This window comes from Crocuta crocuta, unplaced genomic scaffold (assembly GCF_008692635.1).
Source record: "Crocuta crocuta isolate KB4526 unplaced genomic scaffold, BGI_CrCroc_1.0 scaffold225, whole genome shotgun sequence".
NCBI lineage: Eukaryota > Metazoa > Chordata > Mammalia > Carnivora > Hyaenidae > Crocuta > Crocuta crocuta.
The window spans coordinates 1,714,634-1,733,099 of NW_027530408.1; the positions used below are offsets into that span (position 1 = coordinate 1,714,634).

The 18,466-nt window shown below is 44.9% G+C and overlaps 1 protein-coding gene across 5 annotated transcripts in view; it reads right to left on the minus strand.

Moving 5' to 3' along the window:
* Positions 1 to 15,099, minus strand: part of PEBP4 (phosphatidylethanolamine binding protein 4) — a 216,918-nt gene extending 201,819 nt beyond the window's left edge. The window contains exons 1-3 of one of the 5 annotated variants that reach the window (XM_077766586.1): positions 14,709 to 14,940; positions 13,177 to 13,258; positions 2,382 to 2,518 (exon numbers count right to left, since the gene is read on the minus strand). In XM_077766586.1, coding sequence (XP_077622712.1) covers positions 2,382 to 2,512 — 131 coding nt within the window. In that variant the 5' untranslated portion in view covers positions 2,513 to 2,518; positions 13,177 to 13,258; positions 14,709 to 14,940. Of the gene's footprint in view, positions 1 to 2,381; positions 2,519 to 2,603; positions 2,622 to 13,176; positions 13,259 to 14,708; positions 14,941 to 15,080 lie in introns of those variants that run through there. The other 4 variants (XM_077766585.1, XM_077766587.1, XM_077766588.1 and 1 more) reach the window with 4 other exon arrangements.
* Between the last annotated feature and the right edge of the window lie 3,367 nt (positions 15,100 to 18,466).

The following is an 18,466-nucleotide window of genomic DNA, read 5'->3' on the forward strand; positions in this document are numbered from 1 at the left end:
TGTTTTCCTACCGCTTGTCCCTGTTCATGAAATTCCTCCTTTCTAGACGAATACCTCAGGTATCAAGGCCTGACTTCAAAATTTCCCTATCAGGAGTGCCTGGGTGGCCCAGTCGGTTGAGCGTCCAACTCTTGATTTGGGCTCAGGTCATGGTCCCAGGGTCATGGGATCCAGCCCTGCATCAGGCTCAGCACTGAGCGTGGAGTCTGCTTAAGATCCTCTCTCTCCCTCTCTCTGCCCCTCCCTGACTTGCGCACGTGCTCAGGTGTTTGCTTGCTTGCTCTCTCAAAAAAATTTTTGTTTTCTCTATTAGACTCTATGTAATTATGAGAGGAGTGGCTTTTTGCGGGGGAGGGGGGCGGCGGTGAGGGGATCTCTTGGTGAGATCAGAAGCCTGAGCTGAGCAGGGTTCTTGGCGAGGGGGCCCTGGCGCTGGACATCCTTACCTCTCCTCAGGGGTCTGACATGCCCGTAATGTGCTCTCAGTTAGTGATGATCTTCTACCAACAAAGATCTTCAGCGGTAATAAAGACAAACCTCCCCTTCTGCAGTGACGGTTTATAATCAGACATTCCCTAGCATACAACCTTAGTGTGGTAAGTTGGTGTTTCTTAAGCTGGGGGTCTCCTGGTGGATTCCAGGGAGTCCTGACAGTACCTCCTGCAATGCACGGAGTTGCAGGTGCCCCTCCCCCCAAATTCATATGCTGGACCCCAGCCCCTGGTGTGATGGCATCGCGAGGTGGGGCATCCAGCCACTGTGTGAAAGGACACTGGGAAGACAGCCGTCTATGAATCAGGAAGCAGGTTCTCAGCAGACGTGAAAACTGCTGATACCTTGATCTGGGACTTCTCAACCTCCAGGAGAAGGAGGAAATTTCTGCTGTTGATAAGGCACCCTGCCCTGGCATTTCGTTATAGCAGCCCAAGTGCACTGAGACAGCTCCCCTTTACTTGAGTTTGAAGCTCCAGGCCCTGAATGATGGTCAGCAGCTGAAGGCGGGAGGGGAAGGAGCATTGAGTGTAGAGCCAGACAAGGCAAGGGGGTGGGGGTGCTGGATCCAGGCCCTGCCACTGGCGAGTGAGCCCTGTGGACAGTTATTTAATCTCAGGTGATTCCTCATCTGCAATATGAGGATGGTGATACATACCTGGGGGTTTGTGAGAACAGCGAAATGAGCTGGCATCTGGGCACCAGCGAACTCCTGGCTCATAATGGGTGCCCCAGAGCCCTCAGGCATGCGGTAGCGCACAGGCCCCCAGGGCACCGGTGTGTGGCTGTCTGCAGGGCAGAGCCTCGGGCAGCTGGGGCCCAGGCTGGCCGTCCCAGTGACTACAGATGATCATTTTCTAAGAGTTCTGCAGTTAACGTGGGAAGCACAGCACACTCCATAATGGGCCTTATCTCGGCCTGGCCCAGCTGACCTCCCCGGCTCCCATGGGCTTGATCTTCTGCTCCACCAGAGTAAAAGGGCTGCCCGCCCCTAGGAAGGTCCTGCTCAGCAGGTACCCAGCGGACTGGAGCCCACGCGTGAGAGGCAGCCACGTTCACTCCTCCCACTCAAAACTCCACTTAGAACTGTTTGTCCAGAGTTTTAAAAAGGTACTGATAAGAGCAAAAGGTGTGTTATCTTTTGGGGGAGGGAAGGGTTTTAACGACCTAAGTTTTTCAGAGAACACATGTATTTATCTTCCTAAAAGTTAACATTTGTAAGAATTCAAGTGTGCGCAAGAAGGCAGAGTAGGAAATGAGGGTTCTTCCCTCCTCTCTCATTTCTGATGGCTTCAGTGGGGTGCCAGCCTCCTTGGTCACCAACTGGCAGAGGGGGTTGGCCGCAGAGTGGCCTGGGCAGCCCTCAGGATGAGCCATGAGCCCGGGACAATTAAGACGGGCAGTCAGGGAGGAGAGAGCGGAGCTCTGACGCAGGCAGGAGCGGCCACACTCCCAGTGCCTCCTTACTGAAATGCAGCCCCCTCTCACACAGAGAGGGTCCGATCCCATACCCTCTGTGCACTGCCACTATGCTTTAAAATGCCACTTAGTTGGGGGGAAGGGAGCATTCCGGGCTGCGGTTGCTGGTCTTTTGGGCACCAGCAGGGAGGGTGTGGCCAGCCCCTCAGGTCTGGAGGCCCCCCGGGGTATGAAGGGGAGCTGACTGCATCTGTATATACCCTCTGGGTCCGGGAGACCACCGTCTGGAGGGCAGAAGCCTGTCTCCAGTTCTTTCCTTAACACTGGCCTCGCTCGAGGTGCTCTCCGGGGCTCAGTGATTTCCCATCCGCCCACAAAGGCCACTTGGGAGACACTGCTCCCTGGTTCTGCAAACATGCCTCCCCGAGACCCCCTGCCCGCTTGCTTCCCGGGCCCCCACCCAGGCTTACTTGCAGACGACAGCATCGGTGTCAGACAGGGCCTCGTACGTACACGTGTCGCTGTCCTCGACGTTTCTGGGGACCACTATTGTGAGAGCCAGAAACAGCGCCACCACGGCCAGCTTCATTGTCCCACCCATGGGTGCCTGGAACAGAGGGACACTTAGAGCTGCGGGGCCCTCTGCAGGGGGTGCCCTTCTCACCCTGCGGCCCCCACCCCAGGGGACCCACTTGGAGGAATAGAGGCCTCTGGTAAGCAGAAGAAGATGGGCGTGCAGCGGCCTGGGCTCCCGCAGCTAATCTGCCACCCGGACACAAATACCTTGGGAGGACCTGGGCCTGCTCCAAGCCGGACTCAGTTTGCAGTCCTGGCTGAGGCCCCTCCTCCATCAGAGCAGCGCTTTGCCGCCCTCTAGTCCCGGCTGCCAAGGCAGGGAGCAAGCTGAGAAGCAGGAGGGCTTATATAAGTCTCTCGCCCCACCCAGAGCTCCTCGTCCTGTCCCCCACAACTTGCTCCACGTGTGAGCAGTGGGCTGTGGGCCAGCCTGCTTCTTTGGCTTTAAGGAAAACTCTGGGAAGCCGATGACCCCAGGCTGGGGGGGGGGGGGGTTCCGGGGTGCTTGCGAGAGCAAGCCCTTGGTTGTTTTTCCAGGAGCAGGGTTGGGCTGGGCTGCTTCTCCTGTCCACAGTTCCCATGCCACCTGCCTTGACAGCCTTGGGGCTGACAGGTGGCTGGGGGCTGGATGCAGTGACCCTGTGCATGAAGGGTCACCGCACTTAGGGCCTCCCTGGCCCCGGGGCCAGCTCCAAAGGGCCAGCTGAGGACAGAAGGGCTCCTCTGACTGCACCTTGCAGCGGTGCTGAACTCAGCACTCTCCCAAAATAATAGTCTCCGGAGAAGAAGCAAGCAGGGCTGCCGGGGAAGGAAGCCGTGTGCATGGTGCCAGTGCAGGGCCGGCTGGGAGGAAGGGGGAGCCGCTTGTAGGAAGTTGTGTGTGGGACTCTGATTGGAACCAGAGAGGGCAGGGGAAGATCACAGGCAGTTCTCCCACAGCCTTTCCAGTTGCTCTACACTCCATCTTCCCTGAGATGGGGTGTGGGGGTGTGCTGAGGGATGTTCTAGCAGCCGGGAGCTGAGGACTCCCGGATTCTGCTCTGAGCCCCGCCTGGCTGCTGGGGTGGGGGTGGGGCGCTATGCTCTAAGATGCACCATTTCCTCCTTTCAAAAACAAGTATGATGACCCGCTGCTCCTGTGTCTTGCTAAGGAAGATGGGATCATAGCTATAAAGCTTATGCAGCTCGAGCTTTAGAGAAACTATTTCAGCATAGCTGGCCTTCCACTGGAGTTCCTGGGTCCAGGATCCCAACTTCTAGCCAAAAGCCCTTCTTTGGGGCTATACATTAAACACATTTCTCAATAATTAGAGTCCCTGATGTATGACTACAGTTCCCCCACAGAGGACTCACTCCCAAGATCTTCCTTACTGAAGGTGTCTCCTGGTAGCCTCCTCACAAGATGGCTGTGAGAATGGAATCAAAAAAATTATGTAAGGCCCTCAGTGAGGGAATGGCCCTCACCAATGGAATGCTCAGTGATGGATGCATTCCCAATCCATTTCTCTATCAGGTACTGGGTGCCTCCCATGTGTCAGGCCCTGTGTCCGCTCCATGATGTAGGGACAGCATGGTCCCTGTTCTCATGGAGCTTACAGGAGAGCCAGAGCCACAAAGACAATGCTTCCAGAATGGTCTTCGAAGGCCAAGAGAGTCTGATCTTCAAAGTGGCAGCCACCAGGGAAACCGAAACTTTTCTGAATGCCAGTACCAAAAAAGATGGCTGTCTGGCGGAGGAAGGGTCCCCGGGGTAGGGGTACTCCTGCAGAGCCTACTCGGGTCAGCAATGCTTCCTTACTCAGTGTGCGCCAAGCTTTTATCATTGAGTTCTCATGATACAATCCTTTGAAGTAGGTGCTAGTCTTATCCCATTTTACAAAGGAGGAGACTGAGGTACAGAGAGGTCAGCTAACCTGGACTGTGGTCACATGGGTTGTAAGTGGCAGACCTGGGATTTGAACCCATGCCATCTGCCCCCAGACTACTTGCTTCTTAACCATTAACCACTCTCCTCCACTGCCCCTTCTTGGAGCTTTGCTGTCGTCCCTCTTTCCCCCCAGTTGTCCCCCCTCTTTCCCTGTGTTCCTGGAACGAAGCCCAGAATCTCCCCTTCCTGCATGATCTGGCTGTTTCGGCTTCTCTAGCTGTGACTCGACTCTGCGCTGCTTGAGGTTTAACTCCAGCTCATCCCTCCAGCTCTTTCATGTCCCAGAGTCTTCCTCTGCACCACCCTCACTTCCCACCCCCACCCCCTTTTGGTGGATAGTCGAAATGCCATTTCTTCAGAGAAATGTCCTGACCGCTAGCTTCCATTAGATTCCTGTTATATAGAATCATAGCTCCTCATTCCTTTCCTTGTTCTTATATGCTTGCAATGAATTCTTTTGTGGTTACTTGCTTAGAGATTTGCTTATGGCTCCCCTGCCCGTCAATCTACAAGCTTCTTGGAGGCTGTACTGAGTCTGCATCCCGCATTACCAGCACCGTGCCTGGAGTGTGTAGAGGTTTAATAAATTACCATTTGAATGCCTGACAAACCTGCCACCTCTGTTCCTGATAGTCTTATTTTCACTTAATAGCTTCTAACTCAATAAACATCAGCAGGAAATAACCACTCAAGTTGGCCCCTAGCCCTGGATCCCTTTTGCTTATTTATCTAACCTTCTCTGGCTTGTTTTCCCAAAGAGATCTGACAGAGTGCAGTGGTTCTCGGCATTTTCAAATCTGATCTAACTCTTGGGGAGTCACAGGACTTCACTTCAAACATGGAGTCCAAACTCTAGGAACCACGTTCAAGCCCAGGAAGGCACTGTGTCTCTTTCCATTGCCAGCCTGTTTTCGTCAACTGCATTATTTCTGGAAACTCCCATATCCAGATCCCGAGGTGGCCACCCTGGGAGCCCCCTTTTCTTCCCTTAGTCACCAGGGCTGAGACTACATCCCAACACTATCAGGTAGGCAGAGGCGGTTGGCTTCCTGAGATGCCTTGGCCCTTCCAATCCAGAGATCTGCTGGGCCAGTGCTCCTGGGACTGTTGACCTGCCTCCTATCCCTTCAGGCTTCCCGTGCCTAACACCACCCACCCCCATCACTGCCCAGATGTCACCTTCCCTCTCCATCCAGACAGACACTCATGCTTTCCCTCCCTCCTACACCTTTCCACGTATGCCCTCTGGAATCTCTGAACTCTAGTAACTGAATTCCCTCTCACTCTTTTCCTTTAATTTTCATTAAGAAATTGAGATCCTGACCCCATAAAATTCATGTCAAAATTTTAACATGTACAATTCAATGGTTTTAGTATAGAAATCATGAAAGATTGTACAATCATCACAAAGTAATGCAACCATCATCACTACCTAATTCCAGAACATCTTCATCACCCCCAGAAGAAGCCCCAAAGCAGAACCTATTAGCAATTAGTCTCCATTCCTTTCTCTCCCAGTCCCTGGAGTCACTAATCTACTCTCTCTACCTTTGAGGATTTGCCTATGCTGGATGTTTCACATAAATGGAATCGTACTACAGTTGACCTTTGAACAACATGGAAGTTAGGGAAGCCAATCCCTTGTGCAGTTGAAAATCTGTGTATAACTTTTGACTCCCCCCACCACCAATTTAACTACCAAAAGTCTACTGTTGACTGGAAGCCTTGCTGATAACATAAACAATTAACACATATCTTGTGTTATTTGTATTATCTCTCCTGTATTCTTACAGTAAAGTGAGCTAGGGAAAAGAAAACATTATTAAGGAAATCATAAGAAAGAGAAAATACTACTAGGCCTGTACTGTAAACAAATCACATATAGGTAGACCCATGCAGTTCAAACCCACGCTGTTCAAGGACCGCCTGTGTACATGTTCTCTTGTGACCAGCTTCTTTCACCTAGCATGTTTTCAAGGTTCATCCATGGTGTCAGGACTTCGTTACTATTTATAGCTGAATAATATTCCATTGTATGGATATGTCATATTTTATTTGCCCACTCATCAGTTGATGGACATTGGGTTATTTGGGGCTATTATGAACGATGCTATTATAAACATTTATATACATTGTTGTGTGTGTGGAAATATGCTTTCTTGAGTTATGCCCAGGAGTAGAATTGTTGGCTCATATGTCAATTCCATGTATAATGTTTTGAGCAACTCCAAAGTGGCCATTACATTTTACCTTTCTACTAGCAAGGAAGGTTCCAATTTCTTCACATCCTCACTAGCACTCATTATTGTTTCTTTTTTATTATAATGATCTGAGTGGGCATGAAGTGGTATTACATGTGGTTTTAATTTGTATTTCCCTGATGATTAATGATGTAGAACATCTTTTCATGAGTTTTTTGTCTATTTATGTATCTTCCTTAGAGAAATATTCATTCAAATCCTTTGCCACTTTTCAAATGGGTTCTCTTTTTAATGTTGAGTTATACAAGTTCTTTATATATTTAGGATATTAGACACCGTGATTTATAAAAAATATATATTTAGTCTTCATCTCACTCTTTTGCACAGAGCTCCTCAAACCCTTGGAATTTCCTAAGTGATAAGAATGATAAAGATGTCTTGACATTCATAACAACCCTCTTCAACCATACCTAATTATAGGGTAATGAGGTGATGTTTGGAAAGCACCTAAAAAGATGGGGTCTGGTTGCTAATGAAATCAGCCATATGATTGGAGGTTTGGGACTTTTAATTTCCCCTCTCCACCTGCAGGGAGGGGAGGGGAGCTGGAAGTGGAATCAATTATCAATGTATAGTGATATAGTCAATCATACCTATGTAATGAGACCTCCATTAAAAACTCAAAAGGATGGGGGTGAGGAGAGCTTCCACGTTAATGAACACTTGGAGATTTGGGGAAAGCATAAAACTCAAGAGAGCATAGCTCTGTGTCCTTTCTTACATACCTTGACCTATGCATCTTTTCCATCTGGCTGTTTCTGAGCTACATCCTTTTGTAATAAACTAGTAATCTAGTAAGTTAAATGTTTCTCTGAGTTCTCTGAGCCACTCTAACAAATTAATTGAGTCCAAGGAGGTGGTTGTTGGAAGCTCTAATCTACAGCTTGTAAGCCAGATGCTCAGGTAACAGTCTGGACTTACAATTGGCACCTGAAGATAAGGGAACAGTCTTGTAGCACTAAGCCCTTATCCTGTGGGATCTAATGGTATCTCCAGGTAAATAGTGTCAGAGTTGACTTGAACTGTAGGACACCCAGCTAGTATTAGAGAATTGCCTGATGTAGAGGAAAAAACTCACACATTGGAATTGGTGCCAAAAACCATAGGCCTTCATCAGATTTTTGATTTGTAAATATTCTCTCTCATTCTATGCGTTGTCTTTTTATTTTCTTGATGGTGTACTTTGATGCACAAAAGTTTTTTTAATTTCAGTGAAGTACAATTTATCTATCTCTTCTTTTGTTGTTGTATATGCTTTTGGTGTCATAGCCAAGAAATTATCACAAATCCAGTGTCATGAAGGGTTTCCCCTATGTTTTATTCTAAGAGTTTTCTGATCTCAGCTCTTACATTTACATCATCAATCTGTTGTGAGTTAATTTTTATGTTGTGTTAGGCAAATATCCAACTTCATTCTTTTGCATGCAGCTATCCAGTTGTTCCAACATCATTTGTTGAAAAGACTTTGCTTTCCCCATTGATATCCCTTCACCTCCACCTCTTGCCATAACCAGAATCTCCCTGGCCCTTGAAAAGTGGCTTCTCTCGAAGTTCTCCGAAGTGTGGAACGCTCAGTTTCCCACCCCCAACATGACTGGGGGTTAGGAGGTAAGATTGACTAGCACTCCATTCTCCATTGCTGTTTCTATACCATGACTCCTTTGTCCTCTTGTCGAAATCTACACTTCTTGAGGCTTACTCCATCTGAATCAATCCTAATTGGTGTTATCTGCCTTCCTATCACTCCTTGCTCACTGAAGACATTGTTAATTGGCATGGAAACTTTCCCCCTGTTCCAAGTCCTGATATCAACCCTGGGTGACATCTATATCCATGGAGACACCTCTTCCAACACCTTCTCTGCCCTCCTCTCCAGGCTCTTTTCTGATGGCAACTTCTTGGACACTGTCATCACTGAAAACAATTCCATGCTTAAATTCTTGAATTCAAGCAGTTATTCTGATAACAACCTCTTCTTTTTCTCTCACTTTGTTATTCTCACAACACCCAGTCTTTCATCTTATTCTGAACTCCAATCCTTGACCACTGTCCTTTTTCTTTACTTATTCTGACTTCCTTCTCGCTGGTGCTTAGTTTCCCACGAATATTTGCTTCTATTATTCATCTTTTGTTTCATCCTCCTTATCTTCACGTTGTAGTTGCTGGATATAACTCCAACACAGTCTGCCTGCCTCACTGTGTACCCTTGCTGCTCCCCACTCCCACTTACCTTCTCAGTTCCATGTGCCCTCTACAGACCCTGGGGCAGGGTAATTGGGAAAATATTGTGTTAAGTGAAAGAAGCTTGTCACAAAAGAACACATATTGTATGACTCCTTTAATATGAAATGTCCAAAACAGTAATATATAGGGGCAGAAAATTGTTTAGTGGTTGCTTAGGGCTGGGGGTGGTAGGTGAGTGAATAAGGGAGATGGGGGTGATAGCTAAGGGGTATAGGGTTTTTTTTGGAGGTGATGAAAATGTTATAACATTGTGGTGATGACTGCACATTTTTGTAAATATACTAAAAACCACAGACTTACAAACTTTAAAAAGCATTAAATTATACATATTTAAATCATACTGTACAATTTGGTAAACTGTGTTGTACATGAAATATATCTCAATAAAGTTGTTTAAAGAAAAAACAGTCCAGGTAACATCAGCAAAATGATGAACTGGGAAGCTCCAAGCTCTCATTCATCCATGGAAACTTGAAAACACACAAATGCACACACAACCCAAAACCAAACCAACCAGCCAACCAACAAAACAAATAAAACTCCCAAGGCTGGCTGAGCTACAAGCACTGGAAAACAGTCAAAGATCAAGAGCAACCAAGTGAATTCTCAATCAAGAAAAAGTTGCCATCAATATGGTAAGAAATTCATGCCATTTTCACTGTCTTTGTTCCTACATTGTCTCCAGCATAATTCAGTCTTGATTTGGAGGATGCTGAAGCCCTCTCAAATCAGAGGGAACAAAGCAAGCCTTACTGCAGTGTTCTAATCTGTCTAGGGATTGCCTGAAGTTCTGGTCTCTGTTTTGCCAACTCAGATCCCAGGAAGGATAAGGAATGGGTATTGCCTATGAAAGCTGCCAGAAGACTACAGATCTGCAGATACTTGGAGCGAGAGATTATTAATGGAGACATCTAAAGGACAATGTAGGCCCCCAAAAGAAGCTAGGGTGAGATTCTTGGGGAAATTACAACATGTAAAAGAAGCTGTGTATATGGGGGAATTGAGAAAGCCACATTCATGTCCAGGCAAGATACATACTCAGGAAAAAAAAAAAAAACAAAGGAGATCTTCAGTTCTCATCTTGGGCTTATCCCTGGATCCAGAGCATGCCCAGCTAATCAGTGAAGGTCTTCTCTGGCACATAGCCAGTCTGCAAAGACTGGGGAAAGAGGTTGCTTCTTTTGAATACCCAATTTTCAACAATAACAAAAAAAAAACATAAAGAACAAGAAAACATAGCCCATTCAAAGGAATAAAATAAGGCGACATAAACTGTCCCTGAGGAAGCTCACATATCAGACTTATTAAAGACTTTAAAACACTGTCTTAGGGATGCCTGAGTGGCTCAGTTGGTTAAGCGTCTGACTTTGGCTTAGGTCATGATCTCGCAGTTCGTGGGTTCGAGCCCCACGTCAGGCTCTGTGCTGGCCACCAGCTCAGAGCCTAGAGCCTGTTTCAGATTCTGTGTCTCCCTCTCTCTCTGACCCTCCCCTGCTCACGCTGTCTCTCTCTCTCTCTTTCTCAGAAATAAATAAAAAACATTAAAAAAATAAAAATAAAAAAGGGGTTGTTTAAAAAAATAAAATAAAACAACTGTCTTAGATACACTCAAAGAGCTAAAGGAAAACATAAATAAATAACTAAAGGAAATTGGGAATACAGTGAAACAGTATATGAACAAAATCAGAATATCAACAAAGTATAGAAATTATAAAAAGGAACAAAACAAATTATAGAGCTGGAAAATGAAATAATTGAATGATAAATTTACTGGAGGGGTTTAATAGCTTATTTGAGCAGGGGGAAAAAAGAATCCATAAATTTAAAGATAAGAATGCTGAAATTATTGAGTCTAGGATCAGGAGCAGAAAGAAAAAACAATGAAAAAAATGAACAGAGCTTAAGAGACCTATGGGATACAATCAAGTAGACCAGTGTATGCATTATGAGAGTTCTAGAAAGAGAAAAGAGAGAAGGAGGCAGAAAGATTATTTGAAGAAATAATGGCCAAAAGCTTCCCAAATTTAGTTAAATACATGAATCTGCAAATGCAAAGAGTTCAAGAAACACCAAGTGAAATAAATGACACTCATACCAAGACACCTAATCAAATTGTTAAAAGGCAAAAAATAAATCTTGAAAGCAGCAAGAGAAGGGAACATGTCATGTACAAGGTATCCTCTGTAAGATAACAACTGATTTCTCAGTAGAAACCTTGGAGGACTGAAGACATTGGGATGATACACAGTTGACATTCAAACAACAGAGGGGTTAGGTGCACTGACCCCCATGCAGTCAAATATCTGCATATAACTTTTGGTCCTGCCCACCCCCCAAAAAACCTTAAGTACTAGTAGCCTACTGTTAACTAGAGCCCTTATCTATAACATAAACAGTTGGTTAAGACATAGTTTCGATGTTATATGTATTATATACTGTAATCTTACAATAAAGTAAGCTAGAGAAAAGAAAATGTTATTAGGAAAACCACAAGGAAAAGAAAAAATCCACAAATAGGCGGATCCATATAGGCCAAACCCATGTTATTCAAGGGTCAACTGTATTTAAAATATTTAAATAAGAAATCTGTCAATCAAGAATTCTATATCCAGCAAAAATGTCCTTTAAAAAATGAAGGAGATAGTAAGACATTACCAGTTAAACAAAAGCAGGGAATTCATTGCCACTAGAAATTCCCTGCCCCCTCTCCCCCCCCCAAAAAAATGCTAGTAAGAGTCCTTTGGGTTGAAATGAAAAGACCTTAGAGAGTAACTTGATGTTAGGTTAAGATATAAAGATCGCAGGTAGAGGTAAATATATGGGCAAACAGAAAAGCCAGTACATTTCGCTTTGTAACCCCACTTTTAAAAAATATTAAATTTAAAAGACAAATGCACAAAAGTAATTATAAATCTTTGTTAGTGTACAGATTTATAAAAATGTAATCTGTGCCATCAATAACATAAAGTAGGGGAGTATACCTGTCTTTAGTGATTGAAGTTAAGTTGGTATCAATTCAAATTAGACTGTTATAATTTTAAGTTGTTATATATGATGCTCATGATATCCACAAAATATACTTATAGAATATACCAAAAAGGAATAAAAAGGGAATAAAAACATGTCTCTACAAACTAAAAAAATTAAAGTAGAGGGAATACTTCTTAAGTCATTTTGTGAGGCTAACATTACTCTAATACCAAAACCAGACAAAGATATTACAAGAAAGGAAAGCTAAAGACCAATATCCTTTACCAATATTAAGGTAAAAACTCTAGCAAACTGCATTCAGAATCACATTAGCAGGATTATACAACATGACCAAGTAAGATTTGTTCCTGGAATGTAAGAATGGTTCAACACATGAACATCAACCAATATAATACACCACACTGACAGACTGAAGGAAAAAATCCACATGATTATCTCACTTGATGCAGAAAAAGCATTTAACAAAATTCAACAACTCTCTTGATAAACACTCAACAAACATAAAAAACTTGATAGAAACTCAACAGCCTCAATATGATAAAGGCCATATGTGGAATACCCATAGCTAACATCATACTCAATGGTGAAAGACTCAAAAATTGTCCCAAAGATCTGGAACAAGACGAATGTTTAGTTTGTCAGTGCTGCCATAGCCAAATATCACAGACTGGTAGCTTAAGCAATGGAAACTTATTTTCTGACAATAAGGAGTTATTGCTTAATGGTTACAGATTTTATGTTGGGGTAATGAATGTTTTGGAAATACATAGGGTGATAAAGGTTCAACATTGTGAATGTAATTAAATGCCATTGAAGTCTACTCTTACAGAGTTAAAATGGTAAATTTTATATATATTTTAGTGTGCCCCCTAACCGCCCCCCCACACCCCAAGGAACCAGTGACTTATAAAGCCCACTTTGGAAATGCTGACCTAATCCATTCTCCTCACCATATAGACCACTTGATCAGCCTGTGTAGACTACTTTCCATATTCCCAATTGGCTGTGCTCTCTCTGACCCTAAGGCCTTTGTACAAGCTGTTCTTTCTGCAAGAAGAGCCATTCTCTCCCACCCCATGATGAGATGGCTAACTTGTGCTTATCTTTCAAGTGTTATTTAAACATCAGTGAACCTTCCTTCAGTGAACCTTCTTAGATATTCTCTCCTATCCACATACAGTCTTTGTAACACTTCCACCGTGATAGTATATATCAGGCCCTTTTTATTTGTTATTTACTTGTACTTATCTACCAGTAGACTGTTACCTTTATGGAGGAAGAGCCACAGGTGTCCTGTGAAGTGCTGCGGTCTGGCACCTTGCACAGTGCCTGAGAAACAGCAGGTGCTCTAGTACCATTTAAAGAAAGAAGGAAATAAGGGAGGGTGAGGTGGACGTAGGCCTCCTAAAGACCACACCTCCACCTCCACTAATTTAATCTGTGTCTCACTTCAGTTTCAGGAGAACCGTTTGTTCCTCCCTTAAAGTATTCAGTGATATCTTCCTTCTGTTTTAGTTTTCTGCACAGATATTTTCATCCTGTGAGCACGCCAATTGTTTCTGAACCCTCCCCCCACAGTACTTTTAATAGACACTTAATAAATAATCAAGCAGGCACATTAAAAAATAATATGTTGCAAACAAAATATTCTGGCCTTTTGTTGTCTTTCATATGTAAAGAGTAAGAAAGGACCACAAAGTCTCCCAAAGTCTGTTAGTTTTCAACTAGAAGATGTTGCTTTTTATGCACCTTTGGTTTCAGATGACCAATGTGGAAATTGTCTTGGAATGTAAAAGTATCAGAATGTGACTTCTTTTGTTGTTATTTTAAGAAATACTTGCTCTCCTTCTAGTCACATTTTGAACTGTAGATCTTTAACTTATAAACAGAAAATGCAGGAACTGGTGGTATTGATGGGGGTGGGGCATGGGGGCAGTGGCAGAGAGAGCTCCAGAGCTGAATTTTCTATCAGTTACATTTCCTAAGAGTGAGGAGACTAAGAGAGTGTCGAGAGAGGCCCAGCCCTGGCCCTTGACCTCCAACCAGAAGCTGGGGGCTTTGGCCACTTCAGGGTTATGAAGTTTCCTCTCTGGGAACCCCAAGCTTGTTGGTCTCAGCAGCCAACTGTTGACCTAATAAGCCCACTGCCTCCGCCATATGATGTGTGCATTAATGATACATAACATCCACAGAATGGAAGGGCCCAGATATGCTATGAAATGGTAGAATTTTCCAGGTTCATTTGCTGCCATATCATCCTCAGACGGATGAATATTCTGTCTATCCTCATGGAGGTGAGCATTGAGTATAGAGCCCATTGGAGCTGCGTATTTACTCCCCTCTCCTCCTTTTGTGCACAGATAGGATTTCTGGTTCTGCCCACATGTCTTCACATGAGAAGACAGAGGAATTATTTGGATATGAAATCAGGACCTCACAAAGGAAAGAAACTTCCTAAATCTGTTAGAAGTAAGGCCTATATGAACTGAAATCAGTAACACTAATCCCAGTCCAGGACTCTAGTAGCAAGAAATATGCCAAGGAGTCCTTTCTGGGAAAGTTAGAGAACTGTTTGATGCTTAAACATAAGCATAGAGAAATGCCATGAGTAATGGCTACAAATCATACAAGGGTAAAGAAATCAGAAATATGCCCTAAACACTAATTCTCTTAAATTCTCTAGGCCACTGTTCTCATCCCTGAGAACTTCTCATTCTCTCTGTCTCTGGCTGGCTGGCTGGTCCTTATGGAAAGTCTCTGCCTCCCACCGACCAGAGTGAAGAGCCCCAATCACTTACCCAGAGCAGTGTGGGAACTTTTGTGTGGTGGTTGCAGGGAGGTGAGAACTCTTGGCAGGTTTCTGGGCTGGACAAGGTGGGGAGCAAGTTCCCTCCAGGATGCCCCACAGATTGGGCCCTTAAGGCGATCAGGGTCGGCCAGTGTTGAGAGTATGGGAGTTTTGGGAGAGGTTCCTGGAGTGCCAGGAGAGGAGGCAGCAGTTGGCCGTTGGGGAGGCAGTTGGGGAAAGTTCCAGGAAGTTCCAGGGAGCAGCTAACATAAGGAGTGCGTAAGAATAGGAAAAGAAGAATGGGTGGGTTTTCCCACATTCCCTCTTCCAAGCATTCTAAAGTAAAGAGCAGAAATCATGGAGATGGAGACGATTCTCTTACCATTTCTCCTACCTTTCAGGATACACTGTGAGACAGGCAGAGAGGCAGCAGGGATACACAAAGAGAAGGCTGTGGAAGAATAAAGAGATAAACCATTGAGACCAGAGTCCCAGATAGACACAAACAAGTATAGAGCAAAAGGCACAGACACCGAGACAGAGGTGGGATTGGCAATCTTACTTGGGGTGAAGCAAGAACCTCTTCTCCAACGAGTGTGACCTGGAGCCTCAGAAGAATGAACAACACTTGTTCAAGCCCAGGAGCTCCCAAGGCTGTGTAGACTGTTTTCAGCAGGTAATGTTCTACTAGAATGGGCAGTTGAAGCTCCTGTAACAGGTGATCAAGACCAGGGCAAGTCCCTGGCTTTCAGGACTTAGGTTTCCTGCTGTTTTAAATGACCACATCTGGAACCACAACCTTGATATCCTTCTGGAAATTCCTCCCAGGAAATTCAAGAAGTTAGTGGAAATCCAGACATCCCAGATGAATTATGTCAGAATCTATGAGGGTAAGGCCTAGACATCAGTATTTTCAAAGTGCTTCTCATGGGATTCTAATGAGCAGCCAGGTCTTAGAATTGCTGTATTAAACATACATCGGTGGTAGGCATTTGCCAGATGCGGAAAGCATGAACATGAATGAGACTCAGACCCTGATTCTGATGAGCTCAAGGCTGAGCAATGAACATAAGCATTAAATAAACTGCAATGACAAAATCGCCAGTAGTGTGCTGAGTTTGGCCATGGAAGCATCTCTAGGGCAAAGAGGAAGGGATATTAGATATGTGTTTTATTTTATGTATCTTATAATGATTTGACATCTTAAGGGCCTTGCTGGTTGGGGAGAGACGGCCCTTCCAGGGTTAACTGATACTTAGAAATCTTGAACAACTCACCTTGGAACACAGCTTTCATATGCAAACCAACAATCCTGAGTCCATACCCTCCAACAACCTCCTTTATCCAGCCCTCACCCACTGAGCCAATAAACAAACCCCTGTTTTACACCACCTGAGGGCCAGGCATCGGGCAACTGGACACTACCTACCTAGCTCAGAGCATGCTGGCATTATTCAGACTACCAATCCTAAGCTGTTTACCCTGTCTCACCCCTTTCTTCCCCTGGAAAACATAGTAAAGGCTCTGGGGCAGGTGTTTCCCTTATCTCTCTGTCTTCTGATTGGCGCCAGTCCTTTCCCAGGTGGTACGGTATGCCCTTTTCTCTTGGAAACAGTAAGTAATAAATTCTTTCAATGGCTTTGGCCTTTCTGTGTCTCACTTGGTCACCTATATAAAGTAAAATCCCCTAGGGGCACCTGGCTGGCTCAGTCAGTCATGTGATTCTTAATCTTGGGGTTGTGAGTTCAAGCACCATGTTGGGCATGAAGCCTACTTAAATAAATAAGTAAATAAAAGTAAAATCCCACAGTGCAATCAAGACAGAAGCAATGACTATCTTATAAGAGGGAGAATCAGGGAAGGCTTTGAGAGAGAAGCAGGAGAAGAGTATCCCATAAGCAAAAGCATTGAGGCATAGAAGGGTCCCAGCAGTTGGTGGACTAGAGCAGGATGGAATTGCTGGGGCATTTAGCATAGGTGACCAATGGGGTGAGGAAGGGGATGGGATGCAGGTGGGGAAACCACGGCATGCTGGGGAGTTTATTCTTGCTCAAATAAAAGGTAATTTATGCACTTATTTGCTCTCCAACAGGCCCTACCAACTAATCTATTTCTCAGTTTGGGTTTCTGTGATATTAACAAGGTCATGGTAGAGACCCTCCACACTGGCACCAACATTTCTGGCCCAAAGGAGCCTATGGAAAAGAGAATAGACTGCAGAACCAGGCAGAGAAGATTCCTCTTCCTGAAGCAGAGCATGGGCCTTGGGTCTGAACTATGGACCTATTCCCGTGGTCAACCTTCTTACTCACTTGGCCCATTTCATCATCTTTAGAATGGGCACACTAATACATGTGTCATGGCTGACGTACAGATGAGGAGGGAAGGGGGAACACAGTTCTTGATCTTTCATATATTTGTTTCTATCTTTACCCCCTTCAACCAGGACTCATACTAGATCTGATGAGAACAAAAAGAAACATGTTCCATCAGAACTGCAAGATAGCAGCTCATGAGAGGCCAACCAGTAACAGTTCAGTAAGAGTGTCTCTTCCAGCCAATACTCATAAGGTGGTCCTTGTAGGTCTACAGAGGGGCCCTGAGATCTGTTGGCTTATCCAGTGTCAGCCTCCATCATCTTGCTGTACTAAACTGAGGCTTTGGAACTTTCTTGGTTCCACGTCCCAGGAGAGCCTTAAGAGGAAGCTGCAGGGCAAATAGATGTTGTAAAATGCCACATGAGTTCAGATGCCTCTATTGTCTCCTGAACTTCTCTGCAGAAAGGAGAGACTGAAAATAGATGGTCTTTTCCACCTCTTCTCTCTGCCTCTAGGTGCCTTGCACCCTTGAACACCTTGGACCACCACGCCTATCCCAGTGACCTTGACTGAGCACCGACTGGTACCAAGCAGTGTGTGAGAATGTAACCAGTGCTATCTCGTTTAATCTTTCCCGTAGCCCTATGATGTGGGCACTATTGTCCCCACTTTACAGCTGAATTTTGGTGTCGTATAGTTAGTAAACGGAAGACCCAGATCCCAACCCAAACCTGTCTGAGTCCAATCCTTTGTTCTTATTATCCTCACTAGGATGTCCTGGGCCAATTTCAGTCCAAAGGCCTGTTGATGCAAACGTTCCTTTGTTGCAACAAGCTCCATCTCTGATTCTGAACTCGCCTAAAGTGCAGGGGTCACACAGGACATTTTGTATCCCCCTCTTAGACACTTTTCTCCATGTGTCATCCATTCTCTAAAGTCATTCAGTTGATAGACATTCACTGGGGTCCTTTCCAGGCCAAGTACTACATACCTCTGAGGATGCATCATCCTTGCCACTACATCCGTGTGCAACTAAGGGAGAAAAAGTGGTCTAAGCTGGGTTTGGAGACAGACTTTAGTTGGTCCCTTCTGGGAAAGGTGACTGGAATAGCTTCCAATTCAATGTAAACATTGTACAAAGACGTGTTCAAGCTCCGGGGATTTCCTCTAGGATAGATATACCACAGTGTTTGCCTCCATGGTTTAATGGGAAAGATAAGTATTTACTTAACTAACAGTGAAACCAGGTAGTCTCTGATAAGAGCTATAAGAAAATGTTCAAATAGTGGGAACACTGGAAAGAAATAAGAGCAATTAGAATTGAGGAAGACTTCACAGTGGAGAGGGTAATTGCAGTGAGTCTCAAGGGCTGCTTACTCAGCTCATCCTTTTTCTTCCTTGAGGGAGACTGGAATTCATGCATCACATCCTTCCAGACTGCCTGAGCCCC